Source organism: Patagioenas fasciata, chromosome Z, assembly GCF_037038585.1.
Source record: "Patagioenas fasciata isolate bPatFas1 chromosome Z, bPatFas1.hap1, whole genome shotgun sequence".
Classification (NCBI taxonomy): Eukaryota; Metazoa; Chordata; class Aves; order Columbiformes; family Columbidae; genus Patagioenas; species Patagioenas fasciata.
The window spans coordinates 11133480-11158105 of NC_092560.1; the positions used below are offsets into that span (position 1 = coordinate 11133480).

The following is a 24626-nucleotide window of genomic DNA, read 5'->3' on the forward strand; positions in this document are numbered from 1 at the left end:
TGCAGAAAGCTGTGTGTAAATTCAAATCCAGCAACTGATGTCTCTGCATTTCTGGATTATGACATAAGGTGTTATCCAGATAATATGAAGACAATAAATACAGATGGCTAATGGATCTTACAAAATATTTCCTAGATTGTAGAGTACACAGTTCTGCTTCAAATCAGCAGAAAAGCCTGCTGGACAGAGGGAACAGAGTGAATCTAAAATAAAGGTTTTGATAAAAGCCCAACAGGTGAGAATTACTGAATGCTACAGGAAGGCACAACAGAGGTGATGGAGGAAGACAGCAAGAGGGAAAGGAGAGCACGAACAGAGAACACATAAGCAAATGAGATCCTTGAATCTCACCCAATGAGGGGAGTAATAGTAAAGTTCCAAAAGACCAGACTCTGAATAAAAAGCATATCTCATAAGGTTTTGTCTCCAAGTCTTTAATATTGTCATCAGCATCAGGTATGCTCTTATAGTAGGCCATATTTCTTTGCATTATTTCATCATCTGGATGCTTCAAAAGAAATGTGTGAGCTGTTGCAATAGCTTTTGGAAGGTTATTAGCCTAAACAGGGACAGGAAGAAGAGGAAAGGGGAAAAAAATGTTAATTGGGAAAAAAAGTCGAAGTTTCCCAGTTTTGGTCAACAAACTTTCCTGCAGCTTCTAGATTCCCAGCAGATACAATGCTACAGTAGAACTGATGTAATTCTTCTCAGTTTTACTACTAGATGTATCAATAGCTACATTTTTTTTAACGTTAAAATCTATTCTTTTTGCAGATAGCATAGATTATAAGTTAAAAAGACTTCTTTTCCCCTTCCTCCTGCCCTGTTCATAGAGCTCACGAGGCATAAGAATGTACTGTTGCTCCTGTGTGGGATTAATCTCACAGCAATTACCGATGCTAACATATGGGTACTGAACAGGAGTCATCTCTTCCCATGTTTACATGCTGTTTGTGTCACTTCTTCGCCTAGCAGCACTAAAGACAATATTCCAATAATGTATCTTCCTGATGGCGTTATGAAGTTAGAGCAATCAGCAGGAACTTGCTCCATAATTGTGTCCTAATGTACTATGTGACTTCCTGCACCCATTTTTAAACTAACTTTAAACGCCATTAAAGATGCTTTGTGAAGTACGTATTCCTCATGTACAACTGCATGTGCCAGATATACTTGTGTGCATGCATTTATATTTTTCATTTAATATATTTACATATTTTTATAAAATATGTGATCTCTATACACATATTGAGGGAGAGAGAAAGAAAAAGTCTCAAATGTTTGTGAAATGTTTAAAGCTTTTCCCTGGTAAGCCAAGATCCAGGTTCAGCGGTGTCCTGTGGTCTCCAGTGGTGTCCCGTGGTTTCCAGCAGCATCCTTAGGCCTCCAACATTCTCCAGAGGTGTCCTGTGGTCTCCAGCAGTGTCCTTCAGTCTCTGACAGTCTCATCTTTTGGCTGGCAGCCCCTCTCCTCACCTCTTCCCCATTAAAACAAAAAGACAAAAGAAAAGTTTTTACAACTTATTGAATTGCAGTTTCTAACTAAGTAGGCCCTGAAACAACAATAAAAATGTGGGTCACACATTTTAAAAAGTGTCACCTAGCATTTACAAAGAAAATAAAACAGATCAAAATGAAGAATCCAAACAAGAACACTGGAAGTTTTTTATTTTAATAAATATCTCTATAAATGTTTTTCACTGGTTAAAAAAAAAAAAAAAAGTCAGGAATCATGTACTGACTGCATTTATTTGAAAATAAACTGGAAAAAAAATACAGGCTAATAAAAACCAATGTTTCTTTAAAAAAATCTTAACTAAAATTCAAAAAAAATAATAAATTATTAGGAGAGGAAGAGATGAAGTGACAGCACTGTTGTCTGGCCTTTTCAATGTTTACAAGAGAGCTTCAAATATTGCCTTATTTAAAGCTTTGCCTTTATCACCTTTCCCCTGTTAGTTTCGCTCAACTGGATTCTGGTTTTTGGTTTGGGTTGGGTTTTTTTAAGTACAGTGTCTCTCATTTCTACCATTTTTTATGTTGACATCTTGTTCCTCTACCCACTGGTGAAGGCCAGCCAGCTACATAACTTATTTGCCTTTTCCTATCTGTAAAGATCTATAATTTCTCATGTTCTTGGCTTGTTCATACACCACAGGTCAGGGCTGGAAACTTACAACATGCATGATTTAGTTTATTTAAAACATGTTTACCTGATAGTTGATTTAACTCATGATCAAAACAGATTAGATCAATCACTTCAATGCTTTACCCTGCATGTCTACTTTACAATTTGTAACTTATACTGGTTTATTGCATTATTCATAGAACCAAGCCAAAAGACCTATAAATATCTTGTTTTCTGATGCAGATTCATTCTGCAGTCAGGGCTAAAACCAAATATTTCATAATCATTTTTGGCAATTCTAAGGAGCAGCCCCACTATAAAACAAGAGGATTAGAAACACATGCAGCTGCCAAATTCCGTCTCATCTCTCCCCACATTCCTTACCCTGACAGACAGTCCTAGCTTGCATTCATCTTATTCTCGTCCAAAACATCCTCAGCTTAACCTCAGCTTAACTCACAAGAAATCCAAGTTAGGTGCAGCATGTAGTATTAGGAGGAAAGTATGTGCTTGCTCAGTGAGTACCAAAGCTGCTATTTCCATTTCACATAGCCCCCACTGGCATCCTGCATGGAGAAAGGCTTTGCCTGGGTTCAGGTATTGAGCTGCAGAGGCTTCTTCCATTCATAATCCTAATTGTAACAGTAGTAATATACCTCATACATACTACTTATCACTTTTTATCAGCCATACGAACAATTCACGTGTATCTGCTTAATGGTTATATGTACTGACATCAGATCTACAGGTATATCTGAGGAAAAGAGTCATGGAGGTAACTATGAATTGCTGCTAGTTTTCTTTTGCAGGATATGTACCCCATTGACACTTCAATCTGATGAAGAAAACCTGGAGATACCACCATCATCATATGATATCTCTATCCCCTTAATCACAGTATGTGTTGTCACATTGTTTCTTGGAGCAGCTGTTCAAGGTACTTGATTCGCTCTAGTGGTTGTCATTACTTTCACATTTTCTAGGTACTTCCAGGACCTTGCTATTGAGGGGCATTTCTCTGCTGCAACGTCCTGTTCAATTACCCATAATATGCTGCTATTTTGTTTCCTGGTTTCGGGCAAAAACATGCATTTGTCTATATTCCAACAGGGAGAGGAGTGTGTAAAATATGGTGGGGAAGAGCAAGCATTCTCACCACATTGTGACATTTGTCAGTCCAGGGATTAATCACAGCCAAGGCCACAGCAGAAATTTTACACCAAATTGCCTGCTGAGAAACACAACGATTTGTTCAACAGACAAAAACCTGAGGGCTGGAGAGCAATTTAGGCAGCCAGTTAAAAGAGATGGCAGGGTGGGAAGCCGTTTTTCTGGAAGTTGACATCTATTTGTAATAACTGACACTTAATAGGCTCGCTGGGCATACAAAGTGGAAGCATTTCTGGAAATTAGATTTTGTCCTCACTTTATTTCTGTTCCAAAAGCAACAGCAGGTCAGAAGCTTTAGATTCTGTGAATTTAAAAACTAACCTTAACTCTTCCTTTCGCTTCTTCTCCCATACAAGCGGCTACCAGCAGGCAGAAGATGAAATTTACTTATTTAATTGCATTTACTGCTTTAAAAATATTTTCAGCTTTGAATGTCATGTAAGCTTTACAATGCACTCCTCCTGATAATTTTCCTTTTATATAAAGATTAGAAGCTACCTGCTTCGGAGCCCTCAGCGCTGCTGCCTGTAAAGCAAAGGCTGTGGCATTTAAGAATAACTCCACATCCCCAGTCAGTTTCAATGGACTCTCCCTGGACTGCTCTATGGAAGTTCCCAATAAACAGCCCTTTCCCTGAGGCAACAAGGCTGCCCCGGGCCCCTCAGGAGCCAGGGCCAGCAGTTTAAAGGTAGGTGGTGCCCCCACCCTCGACACTGGCTGAGGGCAGAGAGCGCAATGCCAAAGAGAGGCGTTGGGAGCAGAAAGGGCGGGAAAACCCCCCAACCCCGCTGACCGCGCTCCCGCAGACGCCAAGGCCGGGAGGGACGGCAGTCAATTGGGGGGGACGCAGCCAATCAGAGGCGTGGCAGCCAATCAGAGGCGCGGATTCCACTTCCCGCGCGGGCGGGGGGCGGGGCGGAGCGGAGCCGTCCTGAGGGAAAGGCGGCCGTGCCGGGGTGCGACAGGGAGGCACTGGGTTCCAGGTTAGCTTGTGTATTTATTGCTCTTCGTTTCTGTTGTACATCGCCACCTAGCAACTGCCGGTTCTTTGCTGATTTTGGGAACTGCCGATTTGAAAACATTTGATGCTGTCAGAAATACCTGATCTTTACTTAAAGGGTTGGTCTCTGCAGTTCTTGGAGAATGAGACAGAAACTGGAACAGGCTCCCCAGGGACGTGTCACGGCCCCAAGCCTGACACTGTTCAAGAAGAGCCTGAACAACGTCCTCAGATGATGTGAATTGTGGGATTGTCATATGCAGGGACAGGAGGTGGGCTCGATGATCCTTGTGGGTCCCTTCCAGCTCAGGACATTCTGTGATTCTTTGATCATATTCTTTACAGTTTTATTGTTTCTCTTAAAAACTTAAAAATTTTTAAGTGTATTTCATTTAAGTGCTTTCATTGTATCCTGACAGACTAGTATTTCTAAGTCCCACTTTTCCCATTTTAAATTGGAAACTTGATGCAGACCTGATTGAGATGTTTTGATGCTTAGTGATTAAGTGACACACCCTTAAGAAACTAGCAGGACCTTATGTGGCTACTAAGCAGTTCGCTACCGTTAGCTGTATTAATTCACAGTTATATCGCCACAAGTAATAGTTGCAGTTCTGTTGATCACTATTTGTATGAATGTGTGGTTATATTGCTACAAAGAAATCTTTAAAAATGATCCACATCAATACTATTCAGTTGCAGTTCTATTCCCTTTTTTCAATTAGTGTTAAGGTACGAATCTGTCCCTCCTCAAAAACACGTCTCTTCTTGCTCCACCCTTCCATGCCAAGTCTGTTGGACATAGAGCTGATGGAGGGTCTAGCAGGCTGTCCCAAGGGTTTTCCTTAGCCTTCCCCGTGTTTTTCATCCACCGGTCAGGTTCTCCACTGTTTCTAACCATCCACACTTCTTCCATCAGAAAGTCCCCTTCTACTTTGTTCTCCATCTGATTTTTAGCCTTAATCCCTATTTCTCTTATTTTCCTGAACCCACACAATTTTAGCCTAATATCACGTTATTGATTGTAACAAGTCTGTGTTACAAGTTTCTCTTGTGACCCTACAATTCGCATTGGTTAAATTTCATTAATGTTTTAGACTTTTTGGATAGAATTATCTTACTTTAGCATTGACTCTCCTACCTAATTTTAATTCAGAACAAGTATTGTCTTACCTTATGCATACCTGAGCAACATTATATCCTGTTTTACACCCACGCAGTATCTCTGTCTTTGTATAGTTTTCACCTCACTCCTAGTTCCCAGCAGAAATATCAACTAATTTAGAGACCTGATGTTCCAGCAGGACCTCTTGCTTATAATTTGCCTGCTTATACAGTCACCTTTTCCTTTGTAAACCTGAAGGAGAGAAAAAATATCCCCTCATAAATACATGAGGCAGTGAAAAGTTTAGGTGGCTGAACTGCTGTCTTTAAAAGCTAATTTAAAATCCATAAAATTAATTTAATATGTTCAATTCTTAAAATTATTTCTTAGGGGAGGTAATTTGTATTGCTTACATTCACTTAATGGCTTGAAAGGTTTTCTGTGAAACAACTAGCAAGAGGCATAGCTGAAAAAAAAAAAGCCCAGTTCCTTTGGATAAAAATCAAGTGTCCATGGTCTGTAGTTGATCTGCTACATCCTTCTAAAAGAAGAATGCTGAATGCTTTGAGTAGCTGCTTTCTATAGAAAATTCAGTCCAAGGTGCATGTGGTAGCAGAAATTAGGAAGTTACTCAAGTTAAACCTTAGTTTCAACTTTCAACGTTCTTGCATGATATGTGAAGTTTTAAACTAATGCATATTCTATATATCTTGTAGACAAATGAAGTGTTGAAAGCATCACAAAACAAGATGTTTGCAGCTTTGAAGTATCACGCAACAGACTACTTATATGAGGTATAGTTTTAGTATGTCTCATAGTATTCTGAAAGAAACATGACAGTAACCATAGAAAAGACTGAGTGCACATTAAAAAAAGATAGAGAGAACTACTTTCTTAGGAATTTTATTTCAGCAAAGTTGTTATAGTGCACTTGCTGGGATAAAGCAGTGGAGAGATTACAGTTTGTTTTTTTTAATTGAAGTACAATTTTGCCAAAACCAAAGAGATGGTTTTTGTTTCTGTTTTCTTTTATGTTGCACTTCTAATTGTGTTTTATAGCCACTTTCCTGCTTTGAGCTTTCTTCAGAGAGTGCACTGTGCCTTCTAATGCTTAAAATTAAATTAATTACCTTTCTGGAGAAATAATCCAATTTTATAGGTACCTTAATATGTATTAGGATAGTGATACACAACACTGTATTCTCTATTGATGGTAAGGAAGAGTATTTATAATGTTGCAGATTAAATTCACACAGAGCAGATGTTTTTTCACACCAACAATCAATCTGGGCTTTATAGACGTTGATGAGTTAAGACATAGAAACCTTATCAAGTTTTGTTTTCCTTCCTGTCTGCATCTGTAGGATGTTAAGAATTGCTTATCACTGAAGCATACTATCTTAATTGAGGTATTACTTACATTTTCAAATAGAGGCTATGAGCCAAATAAAAGACTACTCCAGCAGAATGGTGCTTTTTGAAGGGAAGATATTTCTAGTGTGTGAGAAGAACGATGTGGTAGCAAGACATGATGCCTTCAAGAGTTCAGGGAGAATGCAAGTGTGCATCCAGTGTGCTCCAGGCACATTGCTGGTTAAATGTAGCCTGAGAAGTGGTCCCACAATAGTACTTGCGAGTAAATGGAGATCCACATTGTGAAACACGTTGCCCACATCCCTTTCTTTAGAGTGTGGGAAATGTTTCTTGTAGTACCTGTGTATGTGCCTAGTGTTTTCTTAGACTGTAGCAACCAGAACCACTTTTTCCAACTCCAACAGTATGCAGTCTCTCATTCAGTATTTGTGTGAAAACCAGTTCACGGTAGTTCCATACAGTTTGATCTTCAGATATTCCTGTGTTATCTGTGAATACAAAATAGATGTGCTAGCAACACATATTGTGGGCTGTTGTGCAAAAGAGAAGTATTACAATTCATGGTTTTTCTTACCTGAATTTTGAGTAAGACAGTGCTGACAGCAGGACAAATGAAGAGTGGTAGGAAGAGAAATGTTTAGTGACCTGCTGAATGACTGCTCTGGAACAGAGTGTGAATGTTGCTCTGTAATACCTCCAGAAGGGGTTAGTGTATGTGATCACACATTGAAAAGTATTACAGACCTGGCTGTGCAAGGCATATGCTGTGCTAAAATAGCTCCTTGTTCCACTCTTGTACCTAACTCCTACCTTCCTGCTTAGAAAGTACATGATAGTTAAGCTGGCTTTTCAGGCATCTGATGTATCAAGTCCACTTACCTAATGCTTTGAGTTCTTAGGAAATGCTGGAATTCGATGAGTGTGTCAAACTCTGATTCCTATACACATCTAGCTCAATTGGATGTGGAATCCTGCTCTTAGTGTAGTTGTTATGCATTTTTATCAACTCCAGAGATAGTTTTTCCAGCAGCCCAGTACCTTAGAAAAAAAGGAGCCTATTCAGTGATTAAAGACCCAAGAGTTCGATTCCTCATGATCCTGAGAGTTGCAGGTCTGATTGCAAAGTCATCTTAGAAGTTCAACATTCTCCTATTTTGTTAACTGACAGTATATGCAAGCTGTATGTACCTATAAAAATGCACATATTGTCTCTTTATTGCAAGAGAAATTTGCAGAGATCGCTACATTTCCTTGAGAAATAGGGGTAAATGTGCATTGATTAAGTGCCATCGCCATTTCTAATGGTGTCAAAAAACGTTTATATATTTGAGAAGGGCGAGAAAGGCTATGTATTAGCAGGCTTTGTGAACTACTTCAGTTTAACCTGTACATTTAGAGTGAATTCATTTAAAATGTTTTATAAAATGCGTTTTTCTTGTTTTAAGGCCATTAGCTGTGACGACAGCCCTAGGGTATAATTTTTCCGCTTTACATCTGTGATTGTAAACAATTTTAGCTATTAAGCTAAGTTTAGTCTCAGTAAAACCACATACTGGTATTTAGAAGGTCTTTCTGACTATCATATTATTGCTTGTATTTACATGTTCAGTAGTTTCTACTTAAACTCCAGCAGGTCATTCCTCTTTAACCTGAGAGTACTTTGAGAGCTGTTATGTCACAATCCTTAAAGCTTGTTTTAATGAAGAAAAAGGTTATCATTGGCCTTTCTGTTCCTTTAATCTCTACCAGGAACTTCACTAGCCGTACTTTATTTTATGATAAATACAGTCGTTTCAGTAGTAACTTCAATATCAATTACTTAAACTGATGTGTGGCCAGTAACATGTAGAAGGCCTAGGTCCAGTTTCCTGTAGTTGTCTTGTTTCTGCTTTCTTTGCCCAGAATTTGTAAAGGAGAAGGTCACTGGGGAAGTCTCATGCTTTCACTAAGGCAAGAGGAAATGCACTGGATCAGTATGGTGTTTATCAGTTTTTTAAAAGAGCCTTTTAAAGAAAAGATGCTATCATAGCAGTAGTTTTTACCTTTTTTGTTAAAATTAACTGACACTTACAGAATTGAAACTATTCCACAAAGGATTAAACTGAATTGGGAAAGGATCTGTAATAATGACCTTTCATGGAAGTGACTATGTTTGTTCACATTGCTTCCCATGTCTTCTTTTATTTTCTTTTTTCATTTTCTTTCTGCCTACACAGGAAGGTTTGTAAAGTGCACCAACAGCACTGTTATACTGGTAGTAATTCAAGTCAGTGAACCATTTATAGTTCATCACCTGGGATGTCTAAAGGTACAAGCTGTAACTGGCTTGACAGCATTTGCTGAAATGGGTAGACATTTCTAGGACCTAAAAGGAACAGAGCTGAAGTGAAACAATGGACTTAGAACTAGAGAAAAAATTCTAGTCCCATTCATTATGTTCTCCCACATTTCTATATATAGTTGCCTTTTCCTATATGCCTTTTATACCCCAGAATTGTTGAGGACTACTTCTTTCTAAGCTATAAACTTGTTAAATCCAAACACCTATGTAAGAACAATTTTTCTCTACTTCCTAAACTCACTGTTTTTTCTGTTGTTCTGTGCTATTTTATACAATACTGCATGTAAGCTTCTGGGACAAAAGAAATATTGGATATTGAAGGTGGTCTTCAGTGAAGAGTAACTGAAATTGCCACATTGATAATTTAATTCTAGAATTCAGTTGATTACTACCATGCTCCCCTGTTGTTTTTATTGAACATAAAGGTATGTAGGGTTTTTGCTAGCTGATAATGGCACATGAAAGCTGAGAAACTATAGAAGATTACAAGCACTTAAAACAGCAATAGTAGGAATGATCTTAAAGTATTTCTGGTCAGCTTATACACATGCGTCAGTTCAGGAAACCAATGCAAGTGTTAAGATAAGCACTTGTAATTGCACAAAAAATGTTCAGGGAAGTGTAGGTAAGCATATGTGTAGTTTTGCATATGCAGCAGTGTAGATTAAAAGTTATATGTCAGGTAAATATTAATATCTTCTGTTAGTTTGGACTGTCAGTTTTACAAAAAAAATATGTTGATGACAGTGGGAGTGTTTGAAAAGGTAGTGTAAAAAAAGAAAAAGTGGAACTGTCTCTCATAATTTCATCACATGCCTTTTTTGTGCAGAGCGTGGCAAGGCAGAAGCTTTCCATTGGGAGATTATCACTTTGCTTTCCTCCCTGCTTACATCAAGATGGAAAGTATCATCTCACTGGATTCTTTGCTGATGATAAGTATAGGAAGCCATGGACTAGGAGTAGGTTATATAGTCTTTAAGTTTTAGTTTAGATCTACTGTGGATTAAAGGAAAAGTTTCTGTTCATGCATAATATGATAAGTCTGGTAAAAAAATAAATTATTTCTGCAAGTAGGAGTATGTCAGATCATATAGCTCTTGATGGTAGAACATGTTCATTGCCTAAGTAGAAACAAATAGGTAGTGGATATTTATTTGTGAATGGCACCATAAATAAGGGTGATATTTGATTAGTTTGTAGAGATCTCTGGAAAACTTACTGTCTGGACATGTGGTTATGAAAGAAAAGAAGTGATCAAAGATAAGTAAAATACTAAATCTGATTAGTTGGGAAAGGTTTGAAAGATGATGCTGAGGTTTTGAGATGTTGAAAAAATGGAAATTTGCAAGCATAGAGATAAATATATGTATATGTATTTACATCTTTCTGGTTTATCTGCATTTAATTTTGATAAAGGAAGCTAACAGCATTATTTCTTCTGTATGTCCTGTGTAAAGTTTGGTTAGTGTCTGCAATGGTTTGATCAATACATAAAAATAAAAATTTATTCTAATGTTTTTCTTGTGATTCTTTTTCTCTTTTTTGTCTCAGTAACTCCAACACAGAACATGATCGCTGTTTCAGTACTGGATCAGTGGAAGAAAAGCTTATCTGTGGAGGATTTCCTGGAAAAGTCAGTAACGTTAAGTTTAAAACATGTATGATGCCTTTGATATCATTCAGGTACTTTGTGAATCATAAGCTAATGACAATAATAGAATATCAAAATGTTATCTGACGTTAGCATGTGTACAGTGCACTGGAGATAGATATACACTGTAGGAGACAGCTCAAAGATGGCTTTTTCACTGAAAGTAGCATTCTGTTTAAATGGAGTACTCTGCTTCTTTACCTCATTTTTATAATTCTTGTGTAATCTATGTATGATGTTGGAGAAAGAGTCTGAAATCTGTGCATGATGAGGACATTTTTCTTCTCTCCATCTCTTAAGACAGTTAACTCTTTTAACTGCAGAGGAAGCTCTTCAAAACATGGTCTTTATAAATCTTTGAAAAGGTGTAAAAGGCAGCTGTAAGAAGCCAAAGTTGCATTATAGCAATTGAAGATAGATGTATTTATTTAAAAATCATATATATAAAGTCAGAATGTATCAGATGAACTCTGAAATAGAGTTCATTTTAAAAACCATTTTGCAACAGTCTTTCCAGCATACATGAGACATGAAAGCACATTATGGTTCTGGAAAAAAAAAAAAGGGTGTATTTCTGCTCTCAAACAATTGTCAGTGTGAAAGAAATAGAGAAATTACATTTTGGTTTTACAGACCAGTCTTAAAGCTATGTTATCTTCAAATCTGCATTAGAAAAATGGTTGTGAAGAAAACTTGTGGTTGCAGAATTATGTAATCATATAAACACTAGGCTTGCCAGTACCTTTCAGCATCACACTTTGTGATTTCACTATGATACAGTTTCTAATTATGTTGCTACGTATTATTTTTTCTCTGCTCATTCACAGTACAGAAATGATCATGCTCATAGCGTGGTTCAGGGCTGTGCAATGAATGATGTGGCTGTCTGTGAAATTCTGCTTCTGTTGTGTCAAGAGAAAGATGCTTTTCCTGTAGAAGTGATACTGCATGAAAAAGGAGTGCATAGCCCTTCAAAAACATAGTTACTGCAGAAGAATTAAACTAGAACAAAAAGCATGTAGTGGGAGGTTTCTGGAGAAAAAGCAAAACAAATAACTTTACCCTTAATTTAAAAGGACAGTTAACGCTCTTGGTATTCTTCTGTGTAATTATTTGATCATTAGGTAATAATCATAATAGGCTCTGGAGAGGTTGTGTTTTCCTAATATTATGTAATTCGTGGAACTTGGTTAAAGAAGTCGAAGGCTGTCTGGGGAGCTGATTCTGGGTTTGGCTTTGTCAAAACTCCTGTGTGTCATTTAAACGAAAACCTCCGCAGTTATCCACTGAATATGCTACTCTTATCTTCTGGCAGACCTAGAGAAGATGAGTCCTCATAACTGAAGTTGCTTGGAGAGTGCTAGTGCTTTAACATGCAAAAATGCAGAATAATTTGAAAGACTAGAGGGTTCATGTCTTAGATTCGCACACAGCATGAGTATCTTGGTTCTGTTCTAGTGAATGCAGATTGCAATATTACCATTTTAATGGAAATCTTGTGAACATCGATGAGTTCATTTTCTATTTTTGTCATAATGCTATTAGAAATATCCAAGATAATGTATTTGTATTCAACTTGGGTTTTGTTAAAAGGCCTACAGCCATGTGCTCAATAGTGAAGTAATAGCATTGAACAAGTTTCATGACTCAGTCAACTAGAAAATTTGAAAAAAAAATTGTTTATAAGCACAACTTTACCAAACACAGTACCCAATAGAGCATGACATAGTGTCACCTTTTAAAAAGGGTCAAAGTCCAGTTAAAAGTTTTCTGATGTTTCAGTGACTTCTTCTGTAACTTTCAACATTATTTTGCCTTTTTTTTTTTTTTTAAAAAGAGAGGGCATAAATAACTGGAAAGTGTTCTTGACTTTGGTCCTTTGGTTTCGTAGTACTAGTTTTTGCCTTCTGAACACAACAGAGAGATGAATACTTTGTAAGAGGATTGAGTGGGTTTCCTTGTGATGCTTGCATTCCTCTCTCAGGTTGATGGCAAATCTGTTCTATGGGCTAACAGCCATTCTCCTCTTGTCTCTCTTGGGCTGAGATAAATAACACATGTTGAAGTGTCTAACTTTTAGCTGTGCAGGCCCTTCTTCGCATCTTGTCCTTAGACTCGCAGTACTAAGTAAAGAAATGTGCTATTAAAATTTGGACTTGAAGCCCTAACTCCTCCCTAACATTTGACTTACAAAGAATGCACATGATTTGAAAGCTGGGCTGACTTTAACTGCTGAAGGTAAAAAATCGAAAATTTAAAAAATATATATATATTAAATAAAACAGTTTCAAGTGGACACAGATTTTTTTTTTTGGTGCTATAGAAATAGCAAAATCAAAGTACAAATAATGCACTTACTTGTTTAGGATGCCAAAACCAACACGGAAATGTTATTTTGGAGACTTGCATTTGAATAGCTTAACTAGGGTTAGACTAGATAACCTCCAGAGATCCCTTCCAACTTCAACTATTTTGTGATTCTGTGATCCTGTAAACTGGAAGCATTCAATTGTATTTTCAGGTTTTATTTCAGTCCAGCACCTATCAATGTAACCAGCAGACCACTGCGTTTTTGAAGAAAACTGTGTAGATTTTGAGATTGCATGACAATAATGTAACTACAGAATGAATTGCATCTGAAAAGATTCTGCCTTATGATGAGCTTGAACTGTAGGTTAAGATTAATACTGAAAGGTGCAATGAAGAAAAATTGAAATTACATTCTGCATCTTCAGGAAAAAATAAGACGATTATATGTAATATAATCATCTTTGCACCTTCAGAGAATGATAAATGTTTTGAGGATGCTGCAAAACCCATGCCAAGATGTCACCCAAGATATTGTCTAGTCTAATAACAGTAACAGAAAAAGAAATTCCAGAGTAAGTTGTAAAGACACAGTGTTGTTTAGATATCAACAGTTAACAATCAAGAGTCACTAGATGCTGTCTCAAGGGACATTAATTGCCAAGAATGAAGAAATGTATTAGACCAAACAGCATTTACTTCTACTTGTTTTAGCACGTAGGCTGGTCATAACATCTAGAGAAATCTGAGGAAATCATTGTATATATTGGACTGTAGTTACAGAAAATTTGAGATACTTCATGTATTTTAAATTAACTGGGCTTAGTCTGTGTACCAATGTAAGATTAATTGACGTGAGATTAGGAAAAAAGAAGGAAGGAGTTAAACTTAGGAGAAAAGGATGTGTTTGTGCTTCAGGTTTCAAATGTTTTGCATTCTGTTTAAGGTAAGTAAAGAGAATCTAAGTAACTCAGGTATTTTAGGATAGCGGTTTCCCTGTGAGTAGGACTCAGCAGTATTAATGCACATAATTCATCACAAATCATTGTAAGTATTCCTGATGGGGAACATAATATACTACCATGTGCTTGCAAAGAAAGACATACACAAAAAAGAGGGAAGAATGAGCAGTGAATATGGTAGGTGATTTATTTTGCATATTTAAAACTTGGCCTCCAGTAAATGTTTTTGGTAGATTTACTGTTAGTAAGGAACAGAGCGTGAGTAGTATGACAAGTACATTTTTGAATAATACTAATTTCTTTCTAACAGTCATAACAACAGATTACAGGAAATAAGCAAGATATTATAAATTGGTTGGAAACAAGCACTAAAATGTTCTGCTGTTGTAACTTAAACCAAGGGTAGGCACTGCTGGGTATGGCTCAAAGGAGAACTGTAGTCCTGGAGTTGTATAACAAGGTAGAACCAGTTAAAAGATTCTAGACTTATAGTTTGACATAATAGTTGTGAAAGTATGTCCCAAATATGCTGAGATGTAATACGGTTATAACTGAGTTCAGTATCTTTGAATTGCTTATCATAAGATGCAATACATTCTATTCTAAAACTCTGCTCAGAAGATAACTTTATTCTGTTTTAACAGTAGGCACAAGTTTTTACTATTAAATACGGTCTTTGTGTAGATTTTTTTATGCTTTGTGTTTAAAAATTTAGGCAACTAGAGTAGGAGAGGAGATAATTTGACAAAAGCTTGTCAGCTTGGGGTTTTTGGGACTGTGATCTGTTTGTTAATAGTCCTTCATGTAAGCCCGTGAGGAGTGCGAGTGACTGAACAAAGAGGTCAGTGAACTGGACTGATATATTATGGAAAACCAGTTCAAAGTGCCAGGGAACCTAAGATCTCCTTGGAGACACTAAGAAACAAGAAGAGGACAAGAAACAACTGGAAGAAAAACACTGAGGAGACACAGAGTGCCTAGGTAGGGTTGAGAGGACACCTGGCAAGACAGCATATAAGAAAGTGAGTCTTTAATTCCTAGAAATTACCAAATGACTTAATTAGATAAACCCCTTTAATTGGATAAACTGCCTTACTAACTTCAGTACATACACTTAATTGCTGAAGTACACCTAATACTGCTGAAAGTTTTCCTTCGTATTGTAAAGATCTAATTGAAGATAAATATGTTATATCTAATGTAGTATTTTCTGGGTTCAAAACACTGTACAAGCATAGATGTATGGTTTGAACATATGCTTCCATACTTAGCGTAGCCTGTCATTTAAAGTATTTACCATTTTCCAGAACAGCCTTGCTAAGGCTGGAAAAGACTGGCCCGTGTAGTCTCCTATCAGCAACTCACTTAGGCATGATCTATCTATAAAACTATAGGAAACCTCATTGATTTTAGTTAAGTTGGCCAATGTGTAACTTGGCACAGTGTTCTAAGGTCCATGGATTTTCAAAGACTTAAGCCATGTTAAAGTTTGGACATTAATTGTTATCAATATTGCGTAGTTATTGCTTGTGAACTATACTACTTGTAGTCTCAAAATTAACTTTTGAGCTATACTCAAATATGGTTTTGAAGAGTTGACTTTTTTTTTTTTTAAGATGTGTGGTAGAGGTTCCTTGTCATTACTGCCTGAGCAGGAAGGTCGATACTGAAATTCAGAAGTACACTTATATACTGATTGCATTTATGACATTTACCTTCAGATGGCTAGCAAATAGCAAGACTGCATAATGCAAAAGATTATTAAAAAACTGAATAAATCAATGGGATGCACAGCTGAGGAATCAGTTGTCTGAAATTAGACTATTAACTTCAATAATTATAGATGAGCAGGAAATTTGGGTTCTACAGAAGTGTCAGCACTCATTAGTCAGACTCAAGTTTGTTCCAGTCCATTTATATGAATAACATAGCATTAACATGACCATATTTTAAATAGCAATTACAAATATTTTGTCTGGATGCGTAATTATCTCAGGACTATGATTTTTTTTTTTCAGTTGTCAAATGATTTTGCTATTTATTTGCCGAATTCTGAAAAATAATAGTAGTATTGAGATTATTACGAAAAGTGACAGGAAAATGAAGTGAGTTTGTTTCTTCATTTGTCCTGTCTTTTCCCTATTGCAGTTACCTCCAATATCTGCATGATATTTGAGACACAGCTGTACGTTTAATCCAGCAGCAACTTTTTGTCATGAATGTTATGAAATCAATAGGTTTGATGCTCTTTTCCAGCCTTTATTTTTTTTTTTCCATTTAATGCTGGGGGTAAACAAAAAGGGCTTTTTCTTGGGGAAGATTTAAACATGTATTTTGACCATGGATCTAGTGGATAGTTATAACAACTCTAATTCTGATCTTCCTCAGAGAATATGGTGATTATAAAAGTTCATAGAGGATATTTTGAGTGCTGTTGATTCACTGAGGAGTCAGGGCAGTTACGACAGTGATTTTACAACAGCTTAAGTGTCAGGTGTGTTCTTCTGCTTTTTAGGAAACCTATCTCCTCTCTAGCATTCCATATTAGTAATGAAGTTATTCCAAGTTCAAATCCCTGCTCTCAGACTGACGTAGAAGAACCTTTTTTATTTCTGAAGAGTGTTTTGAAGAAAGAGTCCATCGAAGACCACTATTCAAAGATTGAAAATGCTACTGAATTTAAAGAACGATGGCAAGGTATAGTGTTTTCTAACTTTCTGTGTAGTCAGCTTCTTAACTTCCATAATTTTTGTGCATGATCCAGAGACATTTAAGAGATTGTTTGGGTGATCACAGCCTTTGCAGTTGCAGAAGTTATAACCATTTAAGAGAGATTTATTCCCTGAACGAGCAGGGCTTGTCTTAACAATTCAGGATAGATACAAGCCAAAACAAGTTTCAGGCTGATCAAATATACAGCAAAGGTGATAAAGAGTGTCACAATAGATAAATCTTACCAGGCATTGATCAGAATGCTAATGATCCTTTGTACTTCAAAAAAATTGGGTCCTTGTGGCATGCTCTTTTACCATGTCAAGAAGGGAAAGAAGTAAGCAGTTTCTGCTTTGTGGTTGGGATGATAATAGTTTAAATTGGGTTGTGTTCCTGTGTGTTTTCTGACATTTTGTGATTACTAACACCCTAATAGATATAATGAATTCTGATCAAAGCAAGCAAAATTTGAGAAAGTGTTTGATTCAACTGTATTAAAATATAATATTCTGAACTATTAGGTTTATTTTTTAATAGAGAGCTTTTATATATCTATCAGTTATATTACTTTGGAAAAGCAAAGTAATGTAGTTATTTACTGATAGCCTTTTTCCACAGTCACACAAAGGAGACAAGTGGTTCTTGATACCGTATTGTACAAGACAACATTTACTAGGAACGTAGTATCAACAATGCAAGTGTATTACAGTTAATAATTGAAAGGCAGTAATCTTAATTCATCTGATTAAGTAATTGCCTGCCTTTTTTTTTTTCAGAGTTAGGTAGTGTATGGCAGAAGGTTTCAATAATTAGTAAAGCTCTATATTGTGTGCTTACAAAAACAATAAAAATAATTCAGATGCTTTCTGGTGTTTTAGCTATTACTTTCTTAGGAATAATCAAGAGAGTTAAGTTGCCATGCACAGGAGTCTGGAAGAAAAAGAATATAAATTTCATATGACATTTTATGTATTTTGAAGCTACAGATCAATATTTTGCTTAAACAGACATAATCAGGCCAGTTAAAGAGACTGGTGGGTTTTTAATGGCTTATTGAATTAGCAGATCAATACTATATTTTGATGGAACTCATGTGTTACTGCCAAGCCTTTTTCTAACTTTCTGTTTAAGAAGGCAATGTTAGCAAGTCTGTTGACTTTTAAGGGAAGTATTAATTCTAACATTTTTAAAAGCTGCCATTCTGAAAGATTTGCAGGCTATTTTGTCATTGAGAACCTGCTAATTAAAGCCAGCTAGTGTGCTAACAGCGCAAAACTGACTAGATTTCACTAAACGCATGACATACAGAGATTGCAAAAACATGGAAATTTACTGATAGATAAAAATTATTAGTAGTGGAATATTGTGGGTGATATAACATAAATATCCAACAGGTATTGAAAAAAAAGAACACTAGAGGAAGGTTGGTTTTGAACTCTAAATAGCTTGTTCTATTACTGCAGGAGCTTTTTGTTTTTGTTTTTCTACCAGCTTGTGCATACTAAAATGTTTAATGTTGATTTCTGTTAATGTAACTGTTCTGCCTTTCAGAGAACAAAATTGATTTCTCCAGTCATTTAACTTTTTGAGAAGTAATATAGAAGAAATAGTGTTTAAAGCAAAAAAGTTTCAAATAAGGTTATGAAGTTTAGTATAATCAGTTATGCACACATTTAAAATGTAGCTAATAAATTATTACTGGGCTATAGCAGTGGAAACCAGTAAGAAAGTTAAAACATGTGAAATATGAAGCACATTGAATGGAAAAGCTAAAATCTTAATTTGGTTCAATCATTAACTGTAGAGTTCTAATCTTCTTCCAAATTGCATTAGATTTATATGAGATTACAAACAATTTTTCAGTATTTAACATGCTGTTAATAGCCTTTTTGTTTTGCATAGGCAGTCTTTTATGTGAAAATGGTCACAGTGGAATGATAACCATACCGTTAAACTAAAGAGCACTAACTTTACACTAGCACATGACAGCACTGGCAGTGCAACCCTCATTCAAACATGGACTGAATATTTGCTCCCTGCTTGATATAACTTGAGCATGTGCTTAAGGCTATTAAAGTTATTTTTAAAGTGCTTTGATGAGCAGAAATTACTGAATCAAAGAAAGCGATGATACTGCATTCATGTCACAATTCTGAAAAATAAGCATTTTAAAAATGTGGAACTATACTTCCTAAAATCATCAAGTGGCAAGTGAGTTCAGTTCTGTATTGATTTCAAACACTGGTGTTTATGAGTTTCAAAACCCACCTATTGCTCCACTTGTAAAATTCTGGTTTAGGAAAGCAATTAGGTATGTCATGCAACTATTCCACTTCCAGTGGGCACTTCAGTAAATGTGTAAGTGCATTCTTGCATAGGCATGCTTTCCTGAGGTGGGAAGTAAAAGGTTAAAATCTGTTATAATTAATGAAGAGATGCACTAATTAAAATATTTGAATCATATTAGAGTGGTGAAATTAATTGAAAATGCCCTCCTTTTTTCATAAACTTTAAATACTAGAGCCACTTGTAATTTAAAAAAAACCCTATACAAATGAATATAATAAAAATAATAAAAACTGTAGCTAAATTGGGATACTAAGTGCAGTCAAGGGCAAAGTTGTGCCTTATTTGACCTAATATAATGTTAGGATATTAGGAGTTATCCTGCTGTCTTTGAATTAAGAAAAATCAAATCAGATATTATTTGAGGACAACATGATCAAGTTTATCTAATTGAAGCAGTCTTTTTCTTCTGATTGATTTTAGCACTTAATTTTGTGACCACTATTTGCCTGAATATTGAGGTGTTTCCTACTTTGTTTTCCTAGTTGCCTGAAGAAAAGGAAGAAGAATATATCAGAAATTTTGTAAATTATGTCAGAAAATATGTCAATTTTTAATTGGAGATACTTTAAGCTTTATAAGCTGCTAGCAGTTCTAGTAGTCTCTCCTGAACTGTTCATCTCATTAAGCAGAGGCAATTTATAACATGGCATTTATTTTTCAATTGATAGATTTCTTTATGGGGATCTGTTTGTGTTAGTGTAAAACAGTCTGGGGGAAACATAATCAGTATCTGCATTCCAGCTACTAGGAAGGGAAAGAAGGTGATTACAGATACTCATCCAGTGAGTGAAAGGGGGATGTGGATAGAAGGAAGCTTCCATGTTGGTAAAAAATAAGGAAGAAGAACAAAAAATTCCCTTTTCCTTTCTATATGTATTATATCTGTAAAATATGTGTGTATATGTATGTGTATACCGTATTGCAAATGTGAAGAAGTGCATCAAATAGAGTTGCGATTACTGCATCAGTTCTATCTCATGGAACACAGTAGTCTAAATTCAGAAGAAATTAAGGTCTGTAATGTCATCTTTCTTGAAATCATGATAACTCATAACCTATTTTTTTTGTTTGCTCATTTTGTAAATAGATGTTTTGTTCCTTCAGAGTTAGAGAATCTCTATTTAGATTTTGCTGTCTACAGAGAGACTGCCTCATTTCTACATTAAAAATTGCACTGAACTAAGTTTCTCAGCCAAAACCTACCTCAGAAAGTTCCTTTATCATACATTACAATCCAAACAAAGAAAATATAAGAAAGTACCTATTCTTTTAAAGAGGTGTTATATAAGACAAAAGAAAAAGCAAAAGAAAACCAAAGCTTATCACTTGAACCGCTAGAAGTTTAGACTTCAATACATTTAAAACTTAAAAGTCCTGAAATATTTAAAGTAAAAAGTAGTTATTTTTTTGCTGATATTTATAGCATTCCAACACTAGACTAACAATTCTTTTTATTCTGATAATTCTTGTTATGTTTCTATTGTTTGTTTATGTATTTTTTCTTGTCTTTCTTCAGATTTATGTGTGGAAGAGGAACTTGTTTTTATTGATAATCTTGAAAATTTTCGTAAAAAACTGCCTACTTCATCTCTACTTCTGAGCAGACTACAGTTTTTTTTAGTGAAAGATCCCGTTTCAGATTCTGAAGGACAGAATTTTACAGAAGAGAATATTTTCAGGTATCTACAAATTGTTCTATAATAGTAAACAGAACTAATAGTTGGTGTGTAATGCCATTAACATTTTAACCTCTGTTGTATGTTAACTTTTTAACTAAATTAGATTGGCAACAGAATAAGACTTTAGCTTTTCTTCTTACAAAAAAATGAGTAGGATAAAATTTATATGCATTATTTTAAAAAAAATAGATAAAGGAAGTAATGTCATTTTTACATTCTGTAAGTGTGAACTGTACTGAGGATTTTAGTTTTGGAATACTGAAAAAATGTCCATCTTTAAGGGACCTGGTCTTCCCTCAGACTGATTCCCTATCAGTAAAATGCCACTAAATTTAGTTGAGCCAGGATTTTACACATGCTTCCATGTTTTTTCCTTCTCACGTCTCAGTCATGCTGTCAATAAATCTATGCTCTTACCTTTCTGCATTGTGTTTCTTCAAGTTTAAATATTAATTAGTCTTATGTTTTTCCTCCCTTTCATATTGCTAGGTTGATTGAATTTAATCGAATGATGTCATATAGTATTAATACATTAGAAGAGGTATAAGTTATATTCAGACTGTGCCTAGTATTTTGTAAATATATTCAGCTGTATACATATATTCATGAAGTCTGGCTAAATTTTGTACTGATTTACTCCATGTCTGGATGGCTTGTGTGCTTCCTTTGCACTTGGGACTGAGGGGAAACTATCCCCCCAAAAAGTCATTCTAGAATTAGTACCTGTAATGGCCATGAGGGCCAAACCTAATGAAAGGTTTTCTTTCTGCTTGAAAAATTTTCATCCCTGTTCTGCTTGTATCCTTGCTTTACAAGGCAAGTAGTAGCCTCACTCCTGAGTTTTACTTCTTGGCATTTTAAAAGTTTGTCAATTGAAACAGGGAACATACTTTTAGTTTTCATTTTAGTTAATAGTGAGCACACTCTGCCCTCTTTGGTGCTGAACAGTTCCCGAAAATAGAAATGAAAGATGACAAAAGATGTATATAGCAGAAAAACTTCACATTAGAAGAAAATTAGGTCTGCAGCTTTTGCAGAAAGCATTTTTATAAAACAGGACTTACATGTTGAGATGATGAACTTTTTTTTTTCTGTAACTTTATTAAGGAAGGTCCCAAATTAAGTGGTTCTACTCTGCATATAATGTACTATTTATTGAAAAAGAACTTTGGTTAATTAAACAGATTGGTACAGCATCCCTTGGAATTGCTTTCTTAGAAAAGTATGGATTTATAAAAACAAACAACTTTTGCCACCTATACGGCTATCAAAGCTACTACTAAGACTTTCAGTCTTAGATATAAAGTGATACAAACAAGTGACTTGCTTTGTCTTATGATCTTTTAAAGGGAACATTTGACTTTGCAAAATGAAGTGGAGATGCAAGAGAGTAAAAAAGAATTGCAGGGGATTAAAGAAAACTTCCATACTGTATCTGTAAAAGATGAAGAGGTACCATCGTATTGTTTCCTACTAACTACTATATTAGTAATTGCTTTATGTTATGTATAAGTGTTCATCTGCAAGTCATTTCACTGCATTCTTTTCATACTTGCCAAATATTTGTAGCCTTCGTATTTCTAAGATTACAAAACGCTGATATTATTTGAGGTTTTTTAATTCTTGGATGCTGTTGTTGGGAATCTTCACTCTGATCAGCTGTTTCTCCCTCAGACCTGGTGTGATGGCAGTTTTATGTAGGTACTGTTATGCTAAGAATAAAAATGAACTAGAACAGGAATCGTTGACACCTGCATGGGAAAGGGAAAGTTCTAAAGACATGTTCTGGGACCTGAGGGGCCAGCTTTGCTTCTTTTTTAAAAAGAAGTCAGATGTATTTTTTAGTCAATTTTTCAAAATTCTAGAAAAAACCCCAAACTGCCAGTGAAATAAATGAGGATTTCACTTGATTGGGAACTGTAAGTTCAGATCTACCCTTTATACCCCACTGACTCAATTTGAAATACCGTAACACTATTTCTTTTCCTCTGTATTTACCAAATCTTGTGTATGTTGCGTAAATGTCATATGACTGATTTTTTTTAAAAGCTTTTAAATTGATTTAGAATTAAGCTATTTCAAGATTTTGAAAACGCTTAGACTGTACAGTAGCATCAAAGGAAATTTACTTGCCATTCTGTTGTGATTAATGTTTTCCAGTATTTCATGTTGCCTGTTCAGTTCTACAAACCCAGCAGTGGCAGATCAGATTCTCTTAAGATTCCATCACACTTGGAACTGAAAGAGTTGTTCAATTTAGCTCCAGAAACTGTGGCTGATGAAGACATGTACAAGGAGTTGATCAAAGAAGGTGAGAGCTGGTTTTCTTAAATGCTTCACCTGATTTTCCTTTTATTTGCACACATTTAACACAATACAGCTCTTTTATATCCAGTGCACAGCCTATCAAATGAGAATTTCTCTGAATTAGACTGTCAATGGTGCTGTACCGAGATTTCTGAGTATTAGAAACGTCTCCTCAGGTAGCCAAGGGGAAGTGAACTATTGGCCATTTGGTTCAATCCATGGTTGTGTTGTAATCTTGGAAACAAACATAACACGAGCTGTGATTCATTAAATCCAGTCTACCATGAATATAATAATGTAGTGTTGTGTTTTCTTAATGTGTAACTAATTCTACTTTCAGAGAGATCCTCATGAGCATTGTATGCAGTATTGTCATATCATATGAATTTCTTGTATTACATTGTAATTGCAAACATGAAAGCAGATTTCTGGGGAAAAAGGGTTACATATTTCCATGGATAACAGGAATAATCTAAATGACAGTAGTAACTCTTTAAAGGAATTTAAGAGGAGTTACTAAATGCTTTTATACTCTAGATAAGTACACATTTAGTGACAATTAGTGGCTACTGGATTGAGGTCTATGATAGTATTTTGTGTAGCTAGAGAAAAAGACATTGCCTGAGATATTTTTGGTTTGATTAAAAAAAAAAAAGTGTTTGATGTAGTAAACAAGTGAGGAAAACTGCTTTTTTGGTTGTGTTGTAGTTTAACCCAAGCTAGCAATACAACCACAATAGCCACTCGCTCACTCCCTCCCCCTGCCTCCCAAATAGGAGAGAGAATCAAAAGGGAATTGAGAAACTTGGATTGAGATAAACAGTTTAATAAATTAACAAAATACTAATATGCTACTAGTAAACATATATGTAAAAATATAAATAGAATGTAAAATAAAAGATTCTTACTGCGATTCCTCACAAACTCCATCCACACCGAGCAGCCAGTCCCAGGAAGCAGCACCTGCTCCCGAACAGCCGATCCCAGAGAGGAAAAAAAAAAAAAAAAAAAAGGCAGAAAGGCCCAGAGGCCTCTGCAAAATGATAGGATGCCAAAAGGCCAGACTAAGGAAAGTCCTGAACAGAACTCCCCCTAGCAGGCCTCCAGGAGCGAAGAGCTGAGAACAAGAGAGCGAGTGGAAGATCCTGACTCTCCTTAAATCTGAAGCATGATGCTAATGGGATGGAATACTCTTATTGTTCAGTCTGGATGTCAGTCAATCTCTGCCCCATCCATGATCCCCTTCCTCAATGCCTCACACCTGTGGGCAGAGCTCAGAACGTCCTTGGCTCTCAGACCAGAGCAATTAAAAACATCGACTCTGTCCTGGGGTGTTACCTCTTGTTCTCAAACTAAGTCCAAATAATGTCCACGCTAGCTATGAAAAAGAAAGGTTTCTAACTGCATGAATAAAATTAAGTTGTTTTCAGTCAAACCAGCACAGATAGACATGAAGCAGCTAAAACAAGCTTAATGCTTCTGAGTGTGGAGGGGTGTGCTAGACTGTATTGCTGAAAGGGCAGCAATTTGGAGCAATCCAG

The 24626-nt window shown here is 35.9% G+C and overlaps 1 protein-coding gene across 2 annotated transcripts in view; it reads left to right on the forward strand.

Annotated features, from left to right (window-relative positions):
* The first annotated feature begins 4203 nt into the window (after positions 1 to 4203).
* The window catches only part of SHOC1 (shortage in chiasmata 1), a 58295-nt gene continuing 37872 nt past the window's right edge, over positions 4204 to 24626 (forward strand). For both annotated transcript variants that reach the window (XM_071802362.1, XM_071802361.1), the window contains exons 1-8: positions 4204 to 4281; positions 6120 to 6197; positions 9948 to 10077; positions 10670 to 10751; positions 16554 to 16735; positions 20616 to 20778; positions 22128 to 22230; positions 22939 to 23089. In XM_071802362.1, coding sequence (XP_071658463.1) covers positions 6153 to 6197; positions 9948 to 10077; positions 10670 to 10751; positions 16554 to 16735; positions 20616 to 20778; positions 22128 to 22230; positions 22939 to 23089 — 856 coding nt within the window. In that variant the 5' untranslated portion in view covers positions 4204 to 4281; positions 6120 to 6152. The remainder of the gene's footprint in view (positions 4282 to 6119; positions 6198 to 9947; positions 10078 to 10669; positions 10752 to 16553; positions 16736 to 20615; positions 20779 to 22127; positions 22231 to 22938; positions 23090 to 24626) is intronic.